Raw genomic sequence first — 23,659 nt, 5'->3', positions numbered from 1 at the left:
GGAAGTGTGCTCTCTGATCCACACACAGTTGCACCAATAAAAGGTCACTTGAGCTACTTTGGATACCATTTCTCTGAAGTAGGAATCTCCATGGATCTTGACGGCAAGTGTGCTCCGATGAATCAGACTTAAGTCTGAAAGACAGCGGTTCAGATCCCAGATCTGTTGTGCGTTTTCGGATTAGAGACAAGGCATTTATTCTCATTCTCAGTCCTCCACCTGTAAAATGGGAACAAACCAACAAGCACCTGACAAAGATGCTGTAAAGTCGCATGCAATGACGTTTGTAATGAATTTGGCAGATTACATGCCATATAAATAAAAAAACTAGCTGGCGATCGTAACGCATACCTGTAGCATTCGTTATTTTACTTTCCTTCGACAGAAATCTCTCTTCCTCTACCACACACACAGTGTGTGTGTGAGAGAGAAATTTGCCTAGGAAATCTTGCAAACGTAGACATATTGATTATTCATGCAGTCTTCGCTAATTGTCCCAAAGTCAACAGTGCTGCCTCGTTGGCTGGGCTAATTGTATTTCGACCCGTGTGTGGATTTTACAAAGCGGCTTCTTAAAGGCAGAAACAAGAAAGCAAGCGGCAAGTGAGACGAGCGGCTTGCAGGTTTTTTGAGGCTGCTAGCCAATGGCTGTCCAGCATGGAACTGTCCACAGAGGAGCTGGTCCTGCTCGGACTCGCATCCAGCTCCAGGGTTAGATGCTTGGCTCCACCTTTCGGAGGCAAAGCTCCGCTTTCGCCCAGAGGCTAGCCAGACCCTTCGCACGCTGCGCGAGAACCTGCAGCCCCGAATCCAGCAGAGTTCTTCTCACTTACTCTCCCTTCGTGGTTCTGCCTCTCAGGGAAATAAAAACGCAGCAAGAAGAAAGCAGAGGCAGAGAGGAAAAGAGAAAGGACCCGCCTCCCCACCGGGGGAAAGAACTGGAGACCACAAGACCGAAGGAACAGAATCTCTGTGTTTTATCATCTCCACGAGAGCTATTTAGGAAACGAACCGCTAGTGGGATGGGGTTGAGTCATCTTTCGGGGTGCTGCTGAGACTTGTGGGGTGCTGGGTGTGGGGTCTACAATGCAGGGGCAGTTGTCGTTGAGTCTGCCCGGCAGGAGCCAAGCCCCGGCAGCAGGTGTGTCGTCCCGCTCCTGGCTGGAGGTGGCTCGGACAGTTCCCACCCGCAGCCTGAGCCGCTGAGCCGCGTGGTGCTGAAATGGACAGCTCCTCGGTGGCTTTGCCCCTGAATGGCTCCGGGAGCCAGGAGAAGGCCGCTGGGGACCAGCTCTCCGGGCGCTTCTCCACCATGTGGACCATCGTCCTGGCCGTCCTCATGGCTTTGTTGATCGTGGCTACGGTCGTTGGCAATGCCTTGGTGATGCTGGCTTTTGTGGTGGACTCCAGTCTGAGGACGCAAAACAATTACTTCCTTCTGAACCTGGCCATCTCCGATTTCCTAGTAGGTAAAGTACCACACCTCGGCTTCACCTCTCTTCCTCCGTGGCTCATACTTTTGTACGCTCGTCTAACCCCGTTAGGAAAAGGGATGGCGCGGTGAAGGTCTGGGCAGGATGCCGTGGAGAAGACGTTTAGTTTTATTCTGCAGATCGCTTCTCAGGAGGAATTAGCGGGGAATGGGGGCCCAAGGGAGACTTTCGCCTGCCCCGCTCCCATTGGGGCACAATTTCAAGTTGTTAAAGATTGCTCTTAGAAAGATTAACTCGTCTGCTTTTGCCTTTTAGAGCCAGGAAGTAATTTTCCCAGGCTAAAGCATCTCAAACAGCAGAGAGTCAAATGCAACTATATGTAACGACAAAAGGTGGGCAGGGTTAAGAACTACTCTGGTTATCAAGCCAGTTTTATATAACTAATGTTTTCTTTCCACTGAGGAACCACTGCGTAGAAAAATGACACTTTTTTCTCCCTTTCGTAACTGATGTCTGCCCTGTTGCTTGGAACTTAGACAATTGCAGCATTGTTTTTGGTACAAAATCCCATGAAATGACATGAAGTTAGCCTTATCTGAGATCAAGGGGACTCATTTCCAAGTAAGGGGGATCTGCTTAGGTTCAAAAACTTTGGATTCACTGTGTTGCAGATGGCACTTCCAAGAATACCAAATGTGCCTATATGTATGCCCGAGAACGTATTAAGTTTACATTGAAAATTAATCACCCATGAATACATTGGGAGGGGTCAACCACTGCCATAGAAGGGGTCCTAAGGTGTGGATTGGATTCAGAGGGGCCATGGAGGGGAACCGGGGCTCAGAGGATATGCACCACAGACCATGTAACTTCCCAATTCCCTCCCCCCTTATGCTCCAGGAAGGGTGTAGCAGAAGGTCCTGGGTTCAGTCCCCAGCTTCTCCAGGTGCTGCTGCAAAAGACTCTAGTCTTGCCTGAAACCCTGGAGAGCCACTGCCGGTCAGTGTAGACAATACTAAGCTAGATAGACCATTGGTCTGACCCAGTCTAAGCCGCCTTCTTATCAGTGGCGTAGCGTGGGTTGTCAGCGCCCGGGGCAAGGCAAGTAATTTGCGCCCCCTAACCCGTGGATTTGCGCCCCCTAACCCGTGGATTTGCGCCCCCTAACCCTAACCCCCAGATGTTGCGCCCGGTGCAGCCGGCCCCCCTGCACCCCCCACACTACGCCACTGCTTCTTATGTCCCTCTGTGCTGTAGAGAAACATGCTATAAACTACTTGCTTTCATTCAGCACATCAGACTTCCAGCCATGGATGACTGGAGGCTTGTACCTGTTTTCTGTGCACACACAGCTCCTGGGCCCTGCCAGTTTTTGTGAGGATAAAGCACAAATCACTCTGGGCTACTCCTATTTTTCTCTAAGTGCAAAGGTTTCCCCTTTCTCTACCCTTAAAGCGTAGGTTCCCAAGGACAGGCACACATGGCCAGCATCCAGCTTTAGAGAGATAGCTGCTTCCTCGCATAGTGGTTTACTTGGTGGGTGCTGTTGACTACCTGTTACCATGGCTTCCCTTACTCAGACCTCTATCTATGTATCTATCAATAATGCTCAGAACAAAATCTCAGCGGGGACTACTGTTTCCAGAGGAGCAGGGATGTTAACTTTTGTGGGCTTGTTTTTCAGGGAATGGGGGCAGGCATGGTCATCTTACAGAAAATGAAGATACTGGTAGACTGGATATATAATTCTACAAATGGCTGATGAAATTATGCAGATATCCCTGACAGTCAACCCAATATTGTGACTCATTCCTGGGGTGACTTCCAGTATTTCCAGATGTTGGTTGACCATGTATCACCCCCTTTTGCCAACAAAGAGTAATATCTGTCCTCCAACAGCACTCATCTCCCCAGTTTTTTTGGGGGTCAAATCCTGGATTTCACCTTACAGTGGCTAAGAGCAAAGGGGAATCTTTCTGGGCGTTGAGGCACAGTTCCATATGGCTGTGATCATTCTCTAGATGCAAAACCTCTGAAATGCAAATTGATGGATGTGCCAGGCAGCCTGGGGGCAAGGGGGATTAAGCAAAGTGGATGTCAGTGTAGATTTCCTACTGATGCCAGACTAGGTAGATGATGTGCCAAAATGGATTATATGCTTTCCAAAAGGATACAAGGTGGACTAGTCCCTTGCCAAATGATTTGCAAGCAGAAATAAACTCTGAAATTATCCCTCCAGAACAATAAACCTAACCCTTTCTTTCCCCTTTTCTCTTTTTTGCACTGCGGAGTATGATGTTAACATAGGCCAGATACAAAAACAGGATTATGTTTCTACATAGCAGGAACATTATTTTCACTTCATGAAACATCAGGACTGCTTCAAGAATTTGTCGGAATTTTCCATCCACACACGTCTATTCCTAAATCACATAAAACGTTTTCCTTGTGTGACTGCTGTGCACATGCAAGTATATAATGTGTGAAAACAGCTGTTGGAGTTAGACGGCAAAGTAAATAATTGGTTTTGGCCGCAACCCTGTGCAAACTCGGCTTCACAAATCCCCTTGAGGGAAAATAGGAATCAAGGTGCCATTTCAAAGTTCAGTTGCATGCTGCAGAGTGGACAGAGAGAGTCAGCAAGATTCAAACACACACACACACACACACACACACACACAGTTTATTTTAAGAATGTCTGTGTTAAAACAACAACCAAAGTAACTATCTTTAGTTTCATATTTTTATCTCCTTTTTCAGGAAAACCTTTCAGGCAACTAACAGCAAAGAATAGCATATAACAACAGTATCTTTAAAAATGCAGGAATACAACATTAAGACACAAATTAAAGCCGTCATCTACTAAAAGCTAGGGAGAAGAAAGCCAACCTTGTAGCTGCCAAGCGCCTGTTCTTGAGAGATTATTCTACAACTTTGGGTGACACTACTGAAATGGCCCTACCACTGGCCAAAACTCACCTTTCTTTCAAAGGCAGGGGTAAAGTAAGAGTCTCTGATGTAGGTCCAAATTAATGGGCAGGTTCACATCAGAGTAGGTGATCCTTTAGATATATTAATCCCAAGAGAAATGTGTCTTAGGTTATATTTGATGCTACAGAATAGAAGTGAATGAAGGGTGTTTTTTCCCCTTAAATACTAGAAAGAAATGTTTTGAGCAGCCTTCCATCTAACTCCCATGTTATAAACCATAGGTAACAAAACTAAAGCCCGGGGGCCGGATCCAGCCCAATCACCTTTTAAATCCAGCCCGCAGACGGTCCAGGAATCAGCATATTTTTACATGAGTAGAATGTGTGCTTTTATTTAAAATGCATCTCTGGGTTATTTGTGGGGCATAGGAATTTCCCCCCAAAAAAATAGTCCGCCCCCCCCACAAGGTCCAAGGGACAGTGAACTGGCCCCTGCTGAAAAAGTTTGCTGACCCATGTTATAAATCAACTGAAGTTTTGGACTGGTCTCCAAGAGCAACTCAATGAACAATGCACTGCAGTAGTCAAATGAGGGCATTTCTGGAGCATGGATTCCACCTGTTATCTCTATAGAGGTGTTATCAACATGCATTCCCCTTTTTTTAAGCAAAAGTGTCCTCCTCGCTACCATTGGCATGTCTACCTAATACAAAGACAGTCCCATTTAACTGCATATAGGAAAAGTCACTGGATGTGTAGTGAGCAGACAAGAAATACAATAGTTTGAAACATCATAGCAATGCATCTCACCAGATACAAGCTCCTGGTTTTACCTGTTTTGTTTGTTTTTTAAAAAATCAATTTATGTGCACACTTTCCTTTGAAAATATCAAGCCAGCTGATATTTACTGATAGACCTGATTGTAGCAGAACTTCATCCAATACAACATCTTTCACAGGGCACTAATTTTTTCTCCTCTTCGTTTTAGATAAGAAAAGCTTGTGTCCGATAGCACTGCTCTTTCTCTCCAAATCTGGTGCTACCCAAGCATTTGTTGCTCCTGAGACCGGCCAGAAGTGCCTGCCTGGCAAAATGTCCTGACATACTCGGGTGATTTAGGAGCACAGGGCATTATTAATAAAAAATATTGCTATCATTTCTCCTTGAAAGTAGGACTCTAATCCTTAAATCCTTAAATAATCGTAGCCTTTTGCAAACACAGTCTTCAAGTCTGCCAACTTTCCACTGTTCCTTTTTGCAAATGGCTTTGCAAACATGGGCAAATGAAGTAAGACTTGATCCAAACAAAACAAAGCAGCTGTCAGTTTGTCGGAAAGGGTTGGTTTATTTATTTATAGATCTAAATGTTGATAGACACCCCACCCCCACCCCAGTCACATAAAATACTAGGGTGGTGCACAACAGAAGTTAATGTACAAAAAGCAATAAATAAATAAATAAATACAATAGGATCAGAAACATGGCTGGCTTGTCTTTTAAAAGCTTAAACAACTGAATAAGCCTGCCAACACACACAAAAAAGTTATCAAGGAAACAACAAGACTAGCCATGAGGGGGCCAGCCAAACCTCTGCTGGAAGACTATTCCATAGGGAGGAATTCAACATCATGCTGCTATGATCATTTCATCAACAGGAGTGCCAACTTGGCACCACGATTGTGGTTGCCCAGGACCATGGGTGCCATGCAGCATGCATGGCCCCAGCAATGAAATTTGTTGCTCCCCAGCCCCTGCATGGAGAATTTTGTGGGTGCTTGGGCACCTAGGGCCCCAGGGAGTTGGCACCTATGAACTCTAATATTTCAGCTTGCCAGATGGAACTACTTTCCCTCTCCTCTTCCTGCGTGCTGTTCTGGGGGTTCTCCTGACCCTCCTGAGTTGAGTTGAGGGGTGCACAGGACACACAGGATGAAGAGAGGAAAGCCCCATTGCACTAGCAGGACTTGTTACGCTGGTTCCTGCCTGAGCAACTGTTTTGTTCAATCCGAGCCTGTGAGTTGTATCCATTGCTAGCTGTGATCAATGTACACCCATGAGAATAGAATCGTGGAATCATAGAGTTGAAAGGGACCCTGAGGATCGTTTTAGTCCAACTCCCTGCAATGCAGAAATATGCAGCTGTCCCTTACGGGAATCAAACCTGCAACCTTGGCGTTATCAGCACCACGCTCCAACCAACTGAGCAATCCAGCTGATGGATTAAAAATGACTGAACCTAAGGTAATCGTGTTCATTAGCATTAGGGGGTCTAAAACTGGGTAGGCCTAGCACTGAATAGAATTCAGTAGCATGGGGACTGGTGACACAAAAAGTCCAGCTTCTATCTGAGGTTAGTCAGGCTTTGGAGACATGAGGGACAACTAGCCATGATAGCTGGACTCCGTTTGCACTGCCAGAGGCAGTATGTCCCTGAACACCAGTTTTTTGGACTCACAAATGGGTAGAATGCTATTGCACTTAGGAACTGCTTACAGCCTTCACATAGCACGGTTGGCCACTGTGGGAACAGGATATTGGGTTCAGGGTAGATGGGTCATCGATCTGATCCAGCAGAACTTTCCTCCTGTTCTTACAGGTGGTATCCAACAAAGTTTTACTCAGAGTAGATCCACTGAAATTAATGGACCTAACTTAGTCACGTTCATTCATTTCAGTGGGTCTACTCTCAATCAAAATTACTTGAATGTCAGCCTATGTTTTTAATAGTGTTCCTCCAGATTATCTTGGTGATTGAACTGAGCTAATAGGTTTTAGGCAGTCCTTAAGGCACAGCTTTCCAAACTGGGTGTCATGGCATATTACTGTGTCAGCTGCAGTGTGTAGGAGTGTCACGCAAATGCTCCCTGCGCTCCTCCTGGGGTTGGAAAGGGGTTAGTTTAACCTCTGGTTTGCTAGTAAAACTGAAATACTGTGTCATGAAATGATGCATGTCTAAAAAGTGTGTCACCAGCATGAAAAGTTCAGAAAGCTCTGCCTTAAGGTATCTGGAACCCAAGCTGTACAGGTTTAGGTTTGTAGCCTGTTCTAGATGGTGCTTCACTTCTCTTAAAGGAACAGGTTCATAGCTTGAAGGTGCTCACTTATCTGGTATATTTCCAGGATATTCAGGTAACCACTGTGGCAAGCAGTGTCTTTGCACAGTTTCACCAGCTGTGCTCTTTCCTAAAGAAGGCAGACCTGGCCACAGTGACATAGGCCTGCTTGGACATGTCCAGATTAAATTAATGTAATTCATTCTATATTGGGCTGCCCATGAGAGTGTAGACAAATTTCAGCAGAATGTTACTTGGGTTAGCCTTTGCAGAACGCACTGCTTTGATTTAACGCGACTTGTATTGACTTCCAGTTCTTTTCCAGGCACAATTCAATATACAATTGCACCTTGGAAGCTGAACGGAATCTGTTCCGGAAGTCTGTTCGACGTCCAAAACGTTCGGAAACCAAGACGCAGCTTCTGATTGGATGCAGGAAGCTCCTGCAGCCAATCAGAAGCCATGCTGGACGTTCAGGTTCCAAAAGAACGTTTGCAAACAGGAACACTCACTTTCGGGTTTGCTGTGTTCGGGAGCCAAAATGTTAAAGTGTCAAGGTGTTTGGCTTCCAAGGTATGACTGTACCAGTTGGGGCCAGGCTCTGAAGGACTGTGTGTGCCCTTATCAGCCTGCCCACCCACTACTTCTATCATGGAGGCCTTGCTTCGTGTCCCTCTTCCTTCAGAGGCTTGTTCGGCTGGGATGACAAGGGCCAGGCAGAGGGCCACATTTGGTCTCCTGGCCTCATGATCTCCACTCCTGTAAAACAGTGGAAGGGATAAGAGGCAAGATCAGCAGCAACGAGAATTAATTTATGATGATGGAAGGGGATTTAGCAGGAAGTCTATGTAACTTCAAGGTATAATCTGGGCATACTTCAAGACAGTATACTCTGTGTGGGGCTCTCTTTGAAGATGGATAAGAAAATGAAATTGGCAGTAGCTCATCTTCCGCCAGGGTATAAAAACACAGGCAGATTCAGTCAGCTCTTTGATGACTGCACTGGCTGTGAACTAGGCTTCAGCCTCAATCCGAAGTATTGGTTGTTAATTAAAATAATTGCTAAATAGCTTGGTCCCAGCTAATTACTAAGGGATACTTTCTAGTCATGCTGGCCACATGACCCAGAAGCTGTATTCCGGCTCCCTTGGCCAATAAAGTGAGATGAGCGCTGCAACCCCAGAGTCGGCCACGACTGGACCTAATGGTCAGGGGTCCCTTTACCTTTTTACTTTCACTCATATCAGTGGCTGTTTTGGAATACAACTTCTATCAGGCCTAGGCCAACATGGCTGATGGTCAAGGATGATAGGAGTTGTAGTCCAAAGCATTTGGAGGGCGCAACAGTGTGTGTGTGTGTGTGTGTGAGAGAGAGAGAGAGAGAGAGAGAGAGAGAGAGAGAGAGAGAGAGAGAGAGACTATATCCTTTGCAGTCCTTACTCAGCTTGAAGTTCCCAGAGTACAGTATACACAAGAAGCCCTTTAAAGGTAATATTAAGGCAATATATTTCTGAGAACTCTATCTCAAATGCATTGCTGAATCAAATGATTAGATATGTTTTTCATCCCTGCTAGTGGGGCTTTGTAGAAGCATCTGGCTGGCTCTGGAAACAGAATGCTGTTTTAGATGGGCTCTGGGTCCCAGGCGCGAGGGCTCTCCAAAGAGAGAGAGAGGGAGAGATTCACTTTAACAATGAGCTAAAACCTTTCATACTACAAATCTTTAATAAGGCAATGTTTCTTGCATAAAACCAAGGTTGTTGAGCATTTGCATATATGCTCCATTTCCCCACCCCCCCACCCCCCATTGTACTTCTTAGGAAGAAAGCACAGCTTCTGTTCTCACTAGATCTCCAAAGGTAACATTTGGAAGATCTGCAGCTTTTTAAAAAATATTTTTTTTGTCAGCCTCAACCATAAGTTCCTTTTGTCACAGCTCCACGCCTGTGCCTCTGTAATGGTTGGAGACACTAATGTGACCCCCTATTGATTGGTGAATGCACTAATTATTATTGCTGCTTATCAGCAATATGAATGATCTGCACACACACTATTTATAATGGTAGCTCCTAAGAAAAGCTGAAAACTTGTCTTATTCTTGCTGCGGCTGCGGCTGCCTTGTCAGCAAGATGAATGATCTGCACACACTATTTACTTATCTTAAAACAGTGGCTCCCAAGAAAAGCTAGGAACTTGTCTTATCAGTTTTTCTTCTGGCTTCCGTTCATATTGGCATGGCTCCAATCCAACCAAAGTTAGGCATAACTGACAGTGCCATCCTAGCCATGTCTACTCAAAAGTACATGCCACTGAATTTGTACACTTGAGGGTATGCTCTCAATATGTACACTCACTGGGAAGAAGCCCCACTGAACAATGTAAGTTCCTGTGAAAACAATGGGAACTCACCCAGTTATGGTTAACAATAACAATAACAATAAATTATTTATAACCCACCCATCTGGCTGGGTTTCCCCAGCCACTCTCCCATCAGAATTAAAAGCACAATAAAACATCAAACATTAAAAACTTCCCTAAATTAATGGGCTGCCTTCAGATGTCTTCTAAAAGTCAGATAATTGTTTATTTCTTTGACCTCTGATGGGAGGGTGTTCCACAGGGCAGGTGGCACTACCGAGAAGGCCCTCTGCCTGGTTCCCTGTAACCTTACTTCTTGCAGGGAGGGAACCACCAGAAGGCCCTCGGAAATGGATCTGAACGAAGGGGGTGGAGACATTCCTTCAGGTATATCTGGATTGCAGCCTATAATCTGAAGTACTCTTTACTGCAGTATTTGCCCATGTTGGACAATAATACCTTAACGCCTTTTGGACTCCACAGGATACATAGAATCTTATCAGCATGTAGCAAGAGTGTAATAATTTCTCTTGGAGAGATGAAATTAATAACATTCCAAAATATCAGTTACATAATTAACATTAAAAACTGGAACAAACACGGGGAATTGATACAATTTTCCTGGCAAAGCGGTTTGGCTTTTGCTTTGTTGTTAGGATCACAACATGACTGACTTAGTAATTGATTCAGTTATAATTAGGCTTATGACCGTACATAACTACCCATTAATTGCTCTCGTTATTTATGTATTGGCTTATAAACATTGCATTGGAATGAGTGTGTCTTGTGACTTTTCAAATTATTTATACTATAAACTGTGAGATTAGCACAGTACATATTGTTTGTCTTGTCGACCCTTTTTAAAAGTCTAGATGGGCTTTTTGGGAAAAGGCCCATTCCCCAAACCAATTTGTACCAAGGTTGGGAAAGTAATGGCGCCTCAAGACATGTCGTGAAATAATGCTCATGATGCTATCACCTGCAAAAGTTTTAGAGTGGTCACATTGCTTCATTTCCAATCAGTTTGGTCAAACTCATGCTGGTAGCTTCGAGAACACTGTCCAACCATCTTGTCCTCTGTCGTCCCCTTCTCCTTGTGCCCTCCATCTTTCCCAACATCAGGGTCTTTTCCAGGGAGTCTTCTCTTCTCATGAGGTGGCCAAAGTATTGGAGCCACAGCTTTAGGACCTGTCCTTCCAGTGAGCACTCAGGGCTGATTTCCTTCAGAATGGACATGTTTGATCTTCTTGCAGTCCATGGGACTCTCAAGAGTCTCCTCCAGCACCATAATTCAAAAGCATCAATTCTTCAGTGATCAGCCTTCTTTATGGTCCAGCTCTCACTTCCATACATCACTGCTGGGAAAACCATAGTCATTGCTCTATAGCCCATCCAAACAGCAATAATGCAGAAGTATTGGGGGAGCATCGCATAACAAACTGAAGTGGAATAAACCCATTAGTAATGTGCTGTTATTGTGTCAAGAACATGTTGCAGAATACAGCTGCAATCTGGAGGTGCCCTTAACGAAAGTGATGAACAATAGGAAATCACTGTCCTCCCATTGCAGAATGGCTATGTTTGCCGTGCTGTGAAGAAAAGCAGCCAGCCTGATCAGGCCAGAACAGGGGTGGGGGCAGGGGTGCCAACTTGACTAAAATATTGTGGGGGGCAGGTAAGCCCAGACCCTCATCATCGATCACATGACACGGCACATGCACACAATTTGAATGACAATGTGCACCCACTTTGGGGGAGCCCAGCTCTTTCAAATATTTTATTGGGGGGGTGGCCAAAGGGACCTTGGCCCCTGGGAGTTGACTACTGTGAGTGGAAGGTAGGTGGGCCAATTGGCATGGGTTTATGATTTTAGGGGTGCTGGCACTGTGGTCTAAACCACAAATCCTAGGGCTTGCCGATCAGAAGGTCGGCGGTTCAAATCCCCGCCACAGGGTGAGCTCCCGTTGCTCAGTCCCAGCTCCTGCCCACCTTTACTTTTACTTTTACTGCAAGTCTCCCTGGTAGAGGCAAAGAGGGACCCTTTGGCCAAGATTGGTGAAACGACTACATTTCCCACCTGGCCTGGGTCTATAACCAGCTTCGCACAGCCTGAGTCTGTTCTAGTCCCATCCCTGTCCCATCGGTAAAGGTAAAGGGACCCCTGACCGTTAGGTCCAGTCATGGCCGACTCTGGGGTTGCAACGCTCATCTCGCTTTATTGACTGAGGGAGCCGGCATACAGCTTCCGGGTCATGTGGCCAGCATGACTAAGCCGCTTCTGGCGAACCAGAGCAGCACACAGAAACGCCGTTTACCTTCCCGCTGGAGCGGTACCTATTTATCTACTTGCACTTTGACGTGCTTTTGAACCGCTAGGTTGGCAGGAGCAGGGATCGAGCAACGGGCGCTCACCCCGTCACGGGGATTCGAACCGCCAACCTTCTGATCGGCAAGCCCAAGAGGCTTAGTGGTTTAACAAAAAACTGCCACCCGTGTCCCTCTGTCCCATAGCACAGGGCTATTAATGGACAGAAAGGCAGGGGGGAACCTTGTGTTGCAGGGGGCAAGGTGGCAGGGAATGCAAAGAATAGTCCAGCAAATGCTATACACAGTTTTTCTTGCCTGTCCATTACAAAATCCTGGGCTTATTCCCCAAAGCGACGACTCCAAATGTATTTTTAGCTGTGCCCCACTCACCTTCGTTTCTCGTTCTCGCTGCACCGGCACATTTCAGCAGAGATTATCGCACAGTAGTGTAGCACATGCTTTGCATTCAGATAGTCAGATTCAATCCACAGCATCTGGTGAAGACTGCTGCCTGAAACCCTGGAAAGTGGCTGCCTGGTTAGAGTAGGCATTAGTGAGCTAGATGAACTAGCAGTCTGGTTTGGTAAAAGGTAGTTTCCTCCTGCGTTCAGTTTGCTAATTGTTCATTAGTTCTGCCCACAAGTGAGCCAGGCAAAATAAAGGGTGCCTGCATGCTGCTGTTTGCTTTCTGTGGTTCAGTCTGTATGGAAATAATTAGAATGAGATTTAGCAAGACGTTCGCCTTTCACCCCTTCCAGCTCAATGGTTTTATGTATCGGTATTCTGTGAAACGGGAAATTTGTAATCAGTAGTTGTTGCTGCTGCTGCTGCTACTATTTTTAATGCTGCCACAAACACACAGACTCTCTGATCCCCAGTCCCTGGATGATGATCTTCTGTAACCTCCTAATTCTTGAGACAGTCTTATCTTTCAACTCCTGCCCCCAAATAGTATGACTGCACATCGTTCTCTAAAGTCTCTATGCATTTCCCCTTTTGCTGCAAACGAGCATCCACTTTCCCAGCAGCAGTTTTGGAGTCGGTCAACATTTTGTGACTGATCCACCCCAATCAACATTTGTAATATCACAGCAACTCATGGAATGGTTAAGAATCTGATTGGTGAGACAGGCAGCAGGCAGTGGAAGTTCGTGCTGTACAATACATACACTTTGAGCTGTACACAGTCAGCACCCTGTTCGTGAGGCCGGAATGCAGCGGAGGAAACACAAAGCTGTTGTTGGTGTCCGTCTGCCTCGAGAGACAATGGAGTGCACCTCTGGGGGTGAAGTGAAACTTGTGCAATAGCACAAGCAATAGCACAAACAATAGCACAAACTGGTGCAATAGCACAAGCAATAGCACAGTGTGTATGGAGGTCCTGAGCTGCCCAGATGACACAACTCCCTTCTTGGCCTTGTTGATGTGGTCCAAAGGAAACATAAAATGAACTCTCTCATTTCAGGTGCCTTTTGCATTCCACTTTATGTGCCCTACGTGCTAACTGGCAGGTGGACTTTCGGAAGAAGCTTTTGCAAGCTCTGGCTGGTGGTTGATTATCTGCTGTGCACCACATCGGTCTTCAACATTGTGCTGATTAGCTATGACAGATTCCTCTCTGTAACAAGAGCGGTGAGTAGTGACTGTGCAAAAGAGTTGATTGTCTCTGATGGATTGCTGCTGTTTGTTTGCCTATTCCCCTCTTAAATTTTGCCCCTGATCCTCTAGCCTTATCACCTGCTTCTCTGAAACCCTGTGTAAAAGAAAAGAAAATGCAAGACTAGGAAGATTTAGGTTTCACAGCATAGGAACATAGGAAGCTGACTTATAGAATTGTAGAGTTGGAACGGGCTTTGCGGATCATCTGGTCCAGGCATAGGCAAACTCGGCCCTCCAGATGTTTTGGAACTACAACTCCCATCATCCCTACCTAACAGGACCAGTGGTCAGGGATGATGGAAGTTATAGTCCCAAAACATATGGAGGGCCGAGTTTACCTATGCCTGATCTAGTCTGACCCTCTGCAATGCAAGAATATGCAGCATCGAACTTGCGATCTAGGCTTTATCAGCACCATACTCTAACCAATTGAGCTATCAGGCCAATGGTCCATCTACTTTATTATTGTCTACACTGACAGTAAGTGGCTCTCCAGAGTTTTAGGCAGAGGTCTCTCCCAGAGTTACCTGGAGACGCCAGGGATTGAACCTGGGACCTTTGGAGAGCAAAGCAGATGTTCTGCCACTGAGCTGTGGCCCTTCCCAATGCTGTATCATGCTAGAACCAAACACACAGGCGGGGCTGGCTACTGACCTGAGGCAGCTCAGCACAAAGGAAGTTGAGGCCTGAGCCCCACCAGGATGGAGCACAGAGACAGATATTCAGGAAGGCAGAAACCATTCCAAGCCAGGGTCTGAAACTGGCACAGCTAAAGAAGGTTGAAACTGCTAGGGAGTGTGGTGGCCAATATTAGGAGCAGCTGGTGCCTTTTGGAGGCATCTACAATTCCTTTAAAAGGACCTTGTGATTCTAGCCCCTTCTTGACTGTAGGACAACCAGCTTCATAGAACCAACATGCTTAAGATTAATTAATGCACAAAGGGGTTAAAACTATAGAATATGCTGTCATGCCAGGCTTAGTTCATCTTAAGAGGGACTAGATAATCAAGTCTTCATTCCCCTCAGACTACCAGAGAAGCTCAATGTGTGAGGATGTCTGAACTGGTTGCTCAGACCGCATGGCTCTCACAAGCCACTCTTGAGCTCCTATAGCAATAATTAGGGATTTCCACCACTTTGTAATAAAGTCAAGTTTTACTGCTTATGCAGCTTTTCTGACTGGTGTGTGGAAAAGCACATGAAACTGACCTTTGAAGCATTTGTAAGGAAACCATTTTTATCTTACCAAATGTGTGGTGTTTTTCCTATTCTGGGAGACGAGGAAAGTTTTGGAACTGACAAGGGCATATCTGAAGGTTCTAACAGCCTATATTTCCATGCTTTGCTTTGCTGTATATTTTGTGGTTTTAAATCTCTGCTGGAGTTCTCTCACCAAAGAGAATGTGGCCCAGGCTTGGATCTTGGCATCCAGAAATTCTCCTTTGTATTTATACCTATTTTCCCTCCTTGCAGTCAGAGGACATCTGTTTGAAGGACAATTGTTGGAACAGAGCAGAAAGTGTCCTGCGTATCAATGCTGTTACTTTCTTTCCTGTTCCAAGCAGAATACCCACACCATACATTTAAAACAAACTGGGAATTGCAGTTTGTTAAGTGCGCTGGGAATTGTAGCTCTGTGAAGAGTAAATTACAGTCACCAAGATTCTTTGAGGGAGGCTATAGCTATTCAGATACCATAAATGCACTTTAAATATGTGGTGTGGGTGAGACTGTAGGAAGGATCACTTTCAGAAATATTTGCTTGATGTCGTCTGCCCACTTGTGTGCACAGAATTCTGAATTCTTGCTACCCGGCATTTGATTAAAGCTAGCAGCAGCAAAACAAGTGACTGGTCAATGGTAATGATGCATAATTATCACTGTCTATACTTTTCTGCATCTCATTTCCTCCTGACCTCACTGCTTACCATTCCTGCTCCCCAACCCCATGTTTAAATATACCTACAACTCAGGACAATGCAACATGGATATGATGAAATGTAGTCCATGGAAACATAATGCCATAAACTGTGTTGGTCTTTAAGGTGCTGCAAGACTTTTCTGCTGTCTTCTTACAACAGACTAGCATAGCCACCCTTCTGGAAATGCAATAAATAAATAAATATGCAGCTCTGTACTTAAAGTGCAGGGTTTTGTGACCGATTGTAAATGTTTGTATTTCCCCCTCTTTTTGGTACATGTATTTACACGCACAAAAATGCAGATAGCTGGGTGGTGGGGCGGGGGGGGGGGGGGAAGGAGCACATATGAGAGTGACAAAGAATGAAATTGGACTTTGTATGAGTAGAACCATAGAGAAAGTCCTACCCCCTGATCACAAGCCCTCCATCATGGCTGCCTTTAGTTTGATAGCCATTGTTGCACTCTCTACATGCTATCTTCCTGTTTTCAAAATTTTCAACACAGTCATGGGGACTAGAAAGTTACTCTTAAAACTCCCAAAAGCTAGCACTAGCAGTATTACCAGAGGGAGAGAACCGGATTTTGTGCAAGAACCCAGATTTCATCCTTTTGCTGCAGAAAAACCTTTCAATGGCACTGATAGCTAAGTGGGTAGGTAGCATGTCAAAATACTAAAACTAAAAAGAAGGAGGAGGAAAATAGGAGAGTGGTGTAGCTGAAACATTTCTTTGTAATAGGTTATCAGAGCTATGATGGAGCGAAAGACGATGGAAGATTTAAAATACTAAAAATGGCATTTACGAAGGATTGCTGTGTACATGTTGCCAACTCCATTTTCCCACCAGGTGACAAGCAGAGATAAACCACATATAAAACTATGCGCACAGCGGCAGAGCAAGCTGGTCAGGCGCCTGCCAGTCGGGGCAGGACCATAGCTGTCAACTTTTCCCTTTTCTTGCGAGGAATCCTATTCGGGATAAGGGAATTTCCCTTTAAAAAAGGGAAACGTTGACAGTTATGGGCAGGATGCTCTATGGGGCCTCCGAGGAGTCTGCCTGCCTCCTCCCTACAGCTGAGGGTCAGGCGGCGGGTGGACCCTTTGAGACAGAAGAGATGTGTGGCTCAGGCGTTCTGCAGGCCCTGCGGTAAGTGCCACCCGGCCTTTTGTCACCCCCCTCAGTGGTGACACCCGGGGCGGCCCACCCCTACCGCACCCCCCTTCCTCCATCCATGGCTATGCAGCAGTGAAATATGTGATCAATTGCCTGCCTTTCACTAGTTGTTATTGTTATGGTTGCATGCCATCCCAACCTGAAGGAGGGTCTCCACCACCATAGTTCTGCCCGGACACTGAGGTCCAGCTCCAAGGGCCTTCTGGCGGTTCCCTTGCTGCGAGAAGCCAAGTTACAGGAAACCAAGCAGAGGGCCTTTTCAGTAGTGGCACCTGTCCTGTGAAATGCCCTCCCAGCAGATGTCAAAGAGAAAAACAACTACCAGACTTTTGGAAGACATCTGAAGGCAGCCCTGTTTAGGGAAGCTTTGAATGTTTAACAGACTATTGTATTTTAATACTTTGTTGGAAGCCGCCCAGAGTGGCTGGGGAAACCCAGCCAGATGGGCAGGGTATAAATAAATTATTATTATTATATATATTATATATATTAACCTCTGAGCTGCATGAGATCCCAGGGGTTTCCAGGCACTTCCCCAGGTTTTAGTTTCCTTGGAATGAGGGAGAACGGAGACCACAGATATGTGGTTTATTTACACATATATACAACCTGAGCCTACGACAGAGGGCTTCACAGTGTCAACACCCCAGGAGCACTTTGTTTCTCCCATAGCTGCAGCCTTGGATTCAAACAGAAACCAGACATTGCTCCATCTCTCTCTAGTTTGCTGCTTTGCCTCTGCATAGCTCACAGCACTGCAATTCTCTGTCCTGTCTGTGGAGGGAGAGGAGTCCCCATCCATTTGCCATCTCGCACCGAACCCCTTAATCCCCCATCACCTCACCAGGAAGCTGTCTTGGCTATTTCGGGAATTAGGGGTCTTGCTGGATCCAGGGATTAGAGGGGTCTGCCATACAGTTTAACATAGGGTTACCAGACGTCCCCAGTTCCCAGGGACAGTCCCCAGATTTGCAAATCTGTCCCCGGAAAACGTGGCAGCGGCAGCCTCAGGAGCCAGCCTGGTAGCACAGTTGGCTCTGGCTGGCTTCAGGAGCTGCTTGCTGCCACCACCACTGCCAAAGGGGAACCGGGGATGTCCAGCGGTACAGATCTCCTGTCCCCTTCCCCCTTTGTTTTGAAAGATCGGGGGAGGCTCAGGAGTCGCGGGCGGACAGCTGTTGCCTAGGAGGGATGCAAGGCACGCGGTTTCTCTGCCAGGCAAGGTGCAAAGCCCTTCTTTCACACCCTGTGAAACATAAATGCACAGGTTTTTTTTAAAAAAACTGAGCAACGGCAGCCTGTCCGCAACTCCCAAGCCTCCCCGGATCAGTTGCCTATAGTAACCATAGTTTAACACACCAAACTCATATCATCATTCCATGTTTTCCATTTATGATATGCTTCTCTGGGCTAATTAGAAATTTTAGGCAGTTGGTTAGCCTGAGAAAGTGTGTTTTAGCCCATGGACGAAAACGTGTGTGGTTCAAATTTGGGTTTCCTTCATCCAAGGCTGGCATTTAAATCACGGCACCCCATTGGCAAATCAAACCATTGGTCTATCTAGGTCACTATTGTCCCTACACTGACCCTCAGCGGCTCTCAAGCAGGGAATCTTTCCCAGTCGTACCTGGAGACGTCGGGGATTGAACCTGGAACGTTCTGCTTATGAAGCAATTGCTCTTCCACAGAGCTATCACCCTTCTTCTCCTAAATGCCAGTTCAGGTATTATGCTGAGGCAAACCTCCAAGTGTTCGCCTAACAAGACCAGTCAATCAGTTTATACTTATATATGACATGTTTACAGACATGTATTTATATTAGGGAAAAGTACTCCTGGCTTTAATTAGCTTTGCATCTAGGATGCAGGCTTATTAAACATGCAAATTGCTTTATCCAGGGATTGGGAAGCTGAGCAGCATCAGGATTGCAGCGAGCACAGAGGGGAAATTGAACCGTCTTATGGTTCTAGGCAAAAACATTCATGCCACGCTAACATTTGCAGTGAGAAGAAATCCCTGCACCGGCGCAAAGTCAGGGCAGAGCCCACCATCATTTTCCTGCACACTCAGGAGCTTGGGGAGTTGCCTTGCCTTGAGTTAAACCATTGGCCCATCCAGTTCAATATTGTTGGCACTGACTGGGAGAAACTCTCCAGGGTTTCTGGCAAGGGACATTCCCCTAGAGAGCTCAGTCGGTAGAACATGAGACTCTTAATCCCAGGGCCGCAGGTTCAAATGCCACGTTGGGTGAAAGATTCTTGCATTGCAGGGGGTTGGACTAGATGATCCTCGTGGCCCCTTACAACTCTAAAATTCATTGATTCTATCTGGAGATGTGGAGGATAGAATCTGGGACCCTCTGCATGCAAGACAGGTGCTCTATCACATACCCCACAAGTGTCCCGTTTTAAGCGAGACATGCTGAATCACAGAAGACTCTTTGGATCCTAGAATGTCCCATTTTTGGGGTCCGGTGAAACAGAAGATGCTCACTCATCAGGGTCAGGTCAGAGTGCTGAGACAGAAGGGGTTCTGGTGCGATCCTGTTGCCCACTGCTGGAGCACTAGACTGGAAGCCATGCCCCTCCTGGCACCCCAATTTTGGGAATGAAAACGAGGCTACAGCACCTCCCTGCACACAAAAATCCACTCTATTTTTCTCCTGCCCAGGTTCTATCAGCCAAAAAATATGCCATTTTTAAGTTGCTAGCCTAGTGGAAGGAAGCATTCACTTTTAAAATGTCCATCTTAATCCATTAGCGTGTAGGTTGTCTAAGGCCAAAGAAATCACTTCCATTAGCCCAAGTCTCTCCTACCTTTCTCTCATCCCCTTTCATTGCTGCTCACAGCGGTAAGTCTGGGAAAAGCAGATAGATAAAGCTGGCCATTAACATAAGTAGCTAATCTGCACGTAACAACAAGGCTTTTAATAGGAAAGTTCAGTGGGGAAACATCAGCAGATGCACTTAAAAGAATGTGTCCTCACCTGTTTCTTTCATTTGCCTTAGATCACATAACACAAGCGAAAATTGCATGTTAGTCTTATGCAGCAAAATGAATGATGGTGGGTGGAATTCAAAATGGTGCCAGGTGGAAGGATCCCTGCTCACCTCCCGTCCCTTGTCCCACCTGGTGTTCTGGGGGTTCTCCCAACACACACAGGGAGCCAATTTCAGGGGGCATGGGGAGGAAATGAGAGAGGGAAAGTCCCATTGTGTAAGTGGAAGTTGCCACTCAGGGCTTTTGCTGATGGGGCTCACTAGGTTAATACCACCCAGAGAGTCCTACGGAACCTTAAAAACCAACATTACGTATTATGGTGAAAGCTTTTGTGGATTACAGTTCTCTTCATCAGATGCACGATGTGTTTTCCTGAGCTGCAGATATACTGGTATATGTGGAACGCACTCCCTGCTGAAATGCAAGAGACCGCCATCTGTATGGGCATTCTGTGGGCTTTTGAAAACACACCTGTTTACACAGGCGTTCCCTTGATCTAGCCACTCCCCTGTTTTACTTGCTATTCTATTTTCATGGGATTGTTTTATTGTACATTTTTAATTATGGATGTTTATGCCAACATAACTCCCTCATCCTGGCTTAACCTGGGCTATGCTGCTAGAATTTAAGCCAATGGAATTTACACCCACATAAGTCCCCCAAAGGGGTGCATTCTGGAGGCAAGAGAGGGCCAAGCATTTCCTTATTTTTAACTGCAAAATCTCTTTGAGGACCTGTGATGGTAAGGATCATCATGGCCCGAGATAGACTCAAATGCACTAATATTCATTTCATTTAGCACGATGCATTTCAGCACATGAGATAATGAACGAATTGATGGAGCGTCAAAAAAAACAAAACCCACCTTCAAATATTAACACATGATATGTAGCAGGTTGAGAGACTAAAAGCCTTTTTATGCTTTTCACACTAATGATATAACTAGCATTGCTTTTATGCAAATGCATTGAACATTTATTTCTTTTTTTAAACACAGAACATGTTCCAGAAATTCTGAGATTACTGCATAGCAGACTTAAACAGCTCTTCTTTTAAGCCATTTGTTCTGCCCAGATGATCGTGCAAACCTCCAGTGCTAATATGCCCCAGACGCTCTTGATGGGTTTACACTCCCTCTGAAGGAGTGGGTACGTAGCTTGGAGGGAACTTCTGGGTCCTTTGCTGTCGGTTGAGCTTCAGGTGGCCTCAGTAGTGCAGAGTGCCTTCAATCACCTACAGCTGCTGGCCCAGCTGCACTCCCATCTGGGCAGGGATAGCCTAACTTCTGTCATCTATGCTCTGGTAACCTCTAGCTTAGATTACTGCACCACAATAAATGCAGTGCTGCCTCTGAGTAACAGCATAGCTGTCAACCTTCCCCTTTTTTATGGGAAATTCCCTTATTCCAGCGCCGTTTCCCTCTGCTTCCCGCCACTATCCCGGATTGTTAGATATCCCGTAGACTGTCCCCGGGACAGGTGAGGCTGCTGATCCCTTATTTTCAAATTTGAAAGTAGACAGCTATGGAGTACAGTTCAGAAACTTCATCTGATGCAGAATTCAGCAGCCAGCTTGCTCCCCAGGGCAAGATGATTTGAGCAGATTACGCTGATCCTGGCCCCACTGCACTGGCTGCCAATTAGTTTCCGGGCCCAATGCAAAGTGCTGGTTTTGAACTATAAAGCCTTAAACAGCACAGGACTGCAATAATTCAAGGACCATATGAACCAACCCAGACCCTGCAATCATCACCTGAAGCCCTTCTTCATGTCCTTCATGAACTTCTCCTTTCAGAATTTTGAACGGCTGACCTGAAATTTCTCACAAAAGTTTCTTAATAATGTTGAAGCCCCTCCCAATACAATGCCTGTGGTTGCAATGATACCCTTGAGCTCTTCTGTTGTTGCCCCCAGAGCCTCTCATCCACCCCACTCACTGCCCCATTAACCATGAGATGAAGAAGTTACCCTTTTCTCCCTTGAGAAGTACATATCGCTGAAGGAGGAGGAAGTTGGAAGAGAGACACTCTGTCCCACTTCCTCTTTTGGCTCTATGTGCTTTTCAAGGTTCGGACTCCTTCTACTGGGTCTGACTTTTGTACAGATCACTTGGGAAAGTGAAGTGTGTGCCTGCTTGCTTCCTCTTGCTGTGCCATGGGTGGGGCTGGTCCAGGAGAGATGGACGGCACAGCACTTGGTCCAAAATCCAAGTGCGCCCATGTGCCTAAAAAGGTTGGTGATCTAAAGAAAACAACTGCATGTTCTCCCTTTACAGGTGTCCTACAGAGCTCAGCAAGGAGACACCAAGCAAGCCGTGTTCAAGATGGCGATGGTGTGGGTATTAGCCTTCCTGCTCTATGGACCTGCGATTATCAGCTGGGAGTACATATCCGGCCGAAGCATCATACCCGACGGGGAATGCTACGCTGAGTTTTTCTACAACTGGTATTTCCTCATCACAGCCTCCACCATCGAGTTTTTCACCCCATTCATCAGCGTGGCCTTTTTCAACTTGAGCATTTACCTGAACATCCAGAGGCGCACCAAAGCCCGCTTGGATGTGGTGCATGCGGCTCAGAACCAGAACTTTGTGGAGGAGATCGAAATGAGCCCTGAAGCCCAGCTCTCCATGAGATGCTGCAAGTGGGAGCAGAGAGATCTGGCAGAAACTCTGGGTGTCCCAAAATGGGACGCCCAAGAAGAAAGCAGCAAAGAGAGTACGAATGTCAAGTATTCGAGCACAGAGAGCTCTGGGTTTACCGGCAGTAAAGCAAAGCTTTTCATCAAAAAGAACTACAAACACTCAACATCTACTCTTTCTCTAGAGAAACGGATGAAGGTGGCTTCTCAGAACATGAGCCAACGTTTTAGGCTCACCAGAGACAAGAAAGTAGCCAAATCTCTGGCCGTTATAGTGGGGATTTTTGGCCTCTGCTGGGCACCATACACACTTCTCATGATTATCCGAGCTGCATGTCATGGTCACTGTGTCCCTGAGTACTGGTATGAGACCTCCTTCTGGCTTCTGTGGGTCAATTCTGCCATCAACCCTGTCCTTTACCCTCTCTGCCACCACAGCTTCCGGAGAGCTTTTGTTAAACTCTTGTGCCCCAAGAAACTCAAGATCCAACCTCACAGTTCCCTCCAGAAATGCTGGAAGTAACCAGTTTCAGTCCATTGTAGGCTGGAAAGGATACTTTCTGCCATATTCTCTGCAGGAGTTTGCTTCTTTTGAGAGAGGTTGCTTTTGAGAGGTGTTGAGCTGTTGTCCAGGGCTAGGAACCTACCAGGGTTATATACCGTGTAGGACAGGGATGGGTAACCTGGGGCACCTAAGGATGGCGAGGAAATTTGATTCCGGTTACATTTAAAGGCAAACCTAATTCACACTTTCCAAAGCAATAGGAGAACTGAAACACAGCCACCATTTGAAATTCACTTCTGCAAATGACAGTTCTCTAACCAAGTCACATGTAATAATAATAATAATAATAATAATAATAATAATAATAATAATAATAATATATTATTTATACCCCAACCATCTGGCTGGGCTTCCCCAGCCACTCTAGGCGGCTTCCAACAAAATATTAAAATATAGTAATGCATCAAACATTAAAAGCTTCCCTAAACATGTGGGGGGGGGGACACCCTGCATATACAAGGGGGAAGTGTGGTGAAATATCCACGCAGGAGTGAAAATAGCATAGAAACATGCATTATACTAGGGGAAACTGATTTGCAAAAATATGTCTATTGGGCAAAAAATCATACAAAGATACATTGAGAAGGAGAAATTCATGCTAAAATGCTGATAACTTTTC

The 23,659-nt window shown here is 45.9% G+C and overlaps 1 protein-coding gene across 1 annotated transcript; it reads left to right on the top strand.

Annotated features, from left to right (window-relative positions):
• Window positions 1-541: 541 nt before the first annotated feature.
• HRH3 (histamine receptor H3) lies at window positions 542-23,294 on the top strand. Its single transcript, XM_083618930.1, has 3 exons — window positions 542-1,469; window positions 13,548-13,714; window positions 22,111-23,294. Exons 1-3 carry the CDS (start codon window positions 1,223-1,225, stop codon window positions 22,996-22,998), a joined length of 1,302 nt encoding a protein of 433 aa, XP_083475056.1. The 5' UTR covers window positions 542-1,222; the 3' UTR covers window positions 22,999-23,294.
• The last annotated feature ends 365 nt before the right edge of the window (window positions 23,295-23,659 follow it).

This window comes from Podarcis filfolensis, assembly GCF_964270895.1.
Source record: "Podarcis filfolensis genome assembly, chromosome: 6".
NCBI lineage: Eukaryota > Metazoa > Chordata > Lepidosauria > Squamata > Lacertidae > Podarcis > Podarcis filfolensis.
The sequence above is the reverse complement of the archived record's forward strand: the minus strand, read 5'-3'. Positions and strand labels throughout refer to the sequence as shown.

Coding starts and splice junctions, on each gene's coding strand:
- HRH3 (XM_083618930.1), top strand. CDS start 1,223: ATGGACAGCTCCTCGGTGGCTTTGCCCCTGAATGGCTCCGGGAGCCAG. Junction 1,470..13,547: donor CATCTCCGATTTCCTAGTAG/GTAAAGTACCAC, acceptor CTCTCATTTCAG/GTGCCTTTTGCATTCCACTT. Junction 13,715..22,110: donor TCCTCTCTGTAACAAGAGCG/GTGAGTAGTGAC, acceptor CTCCCTTTACAG/GTGTCCTACAGAGCTCAGCA.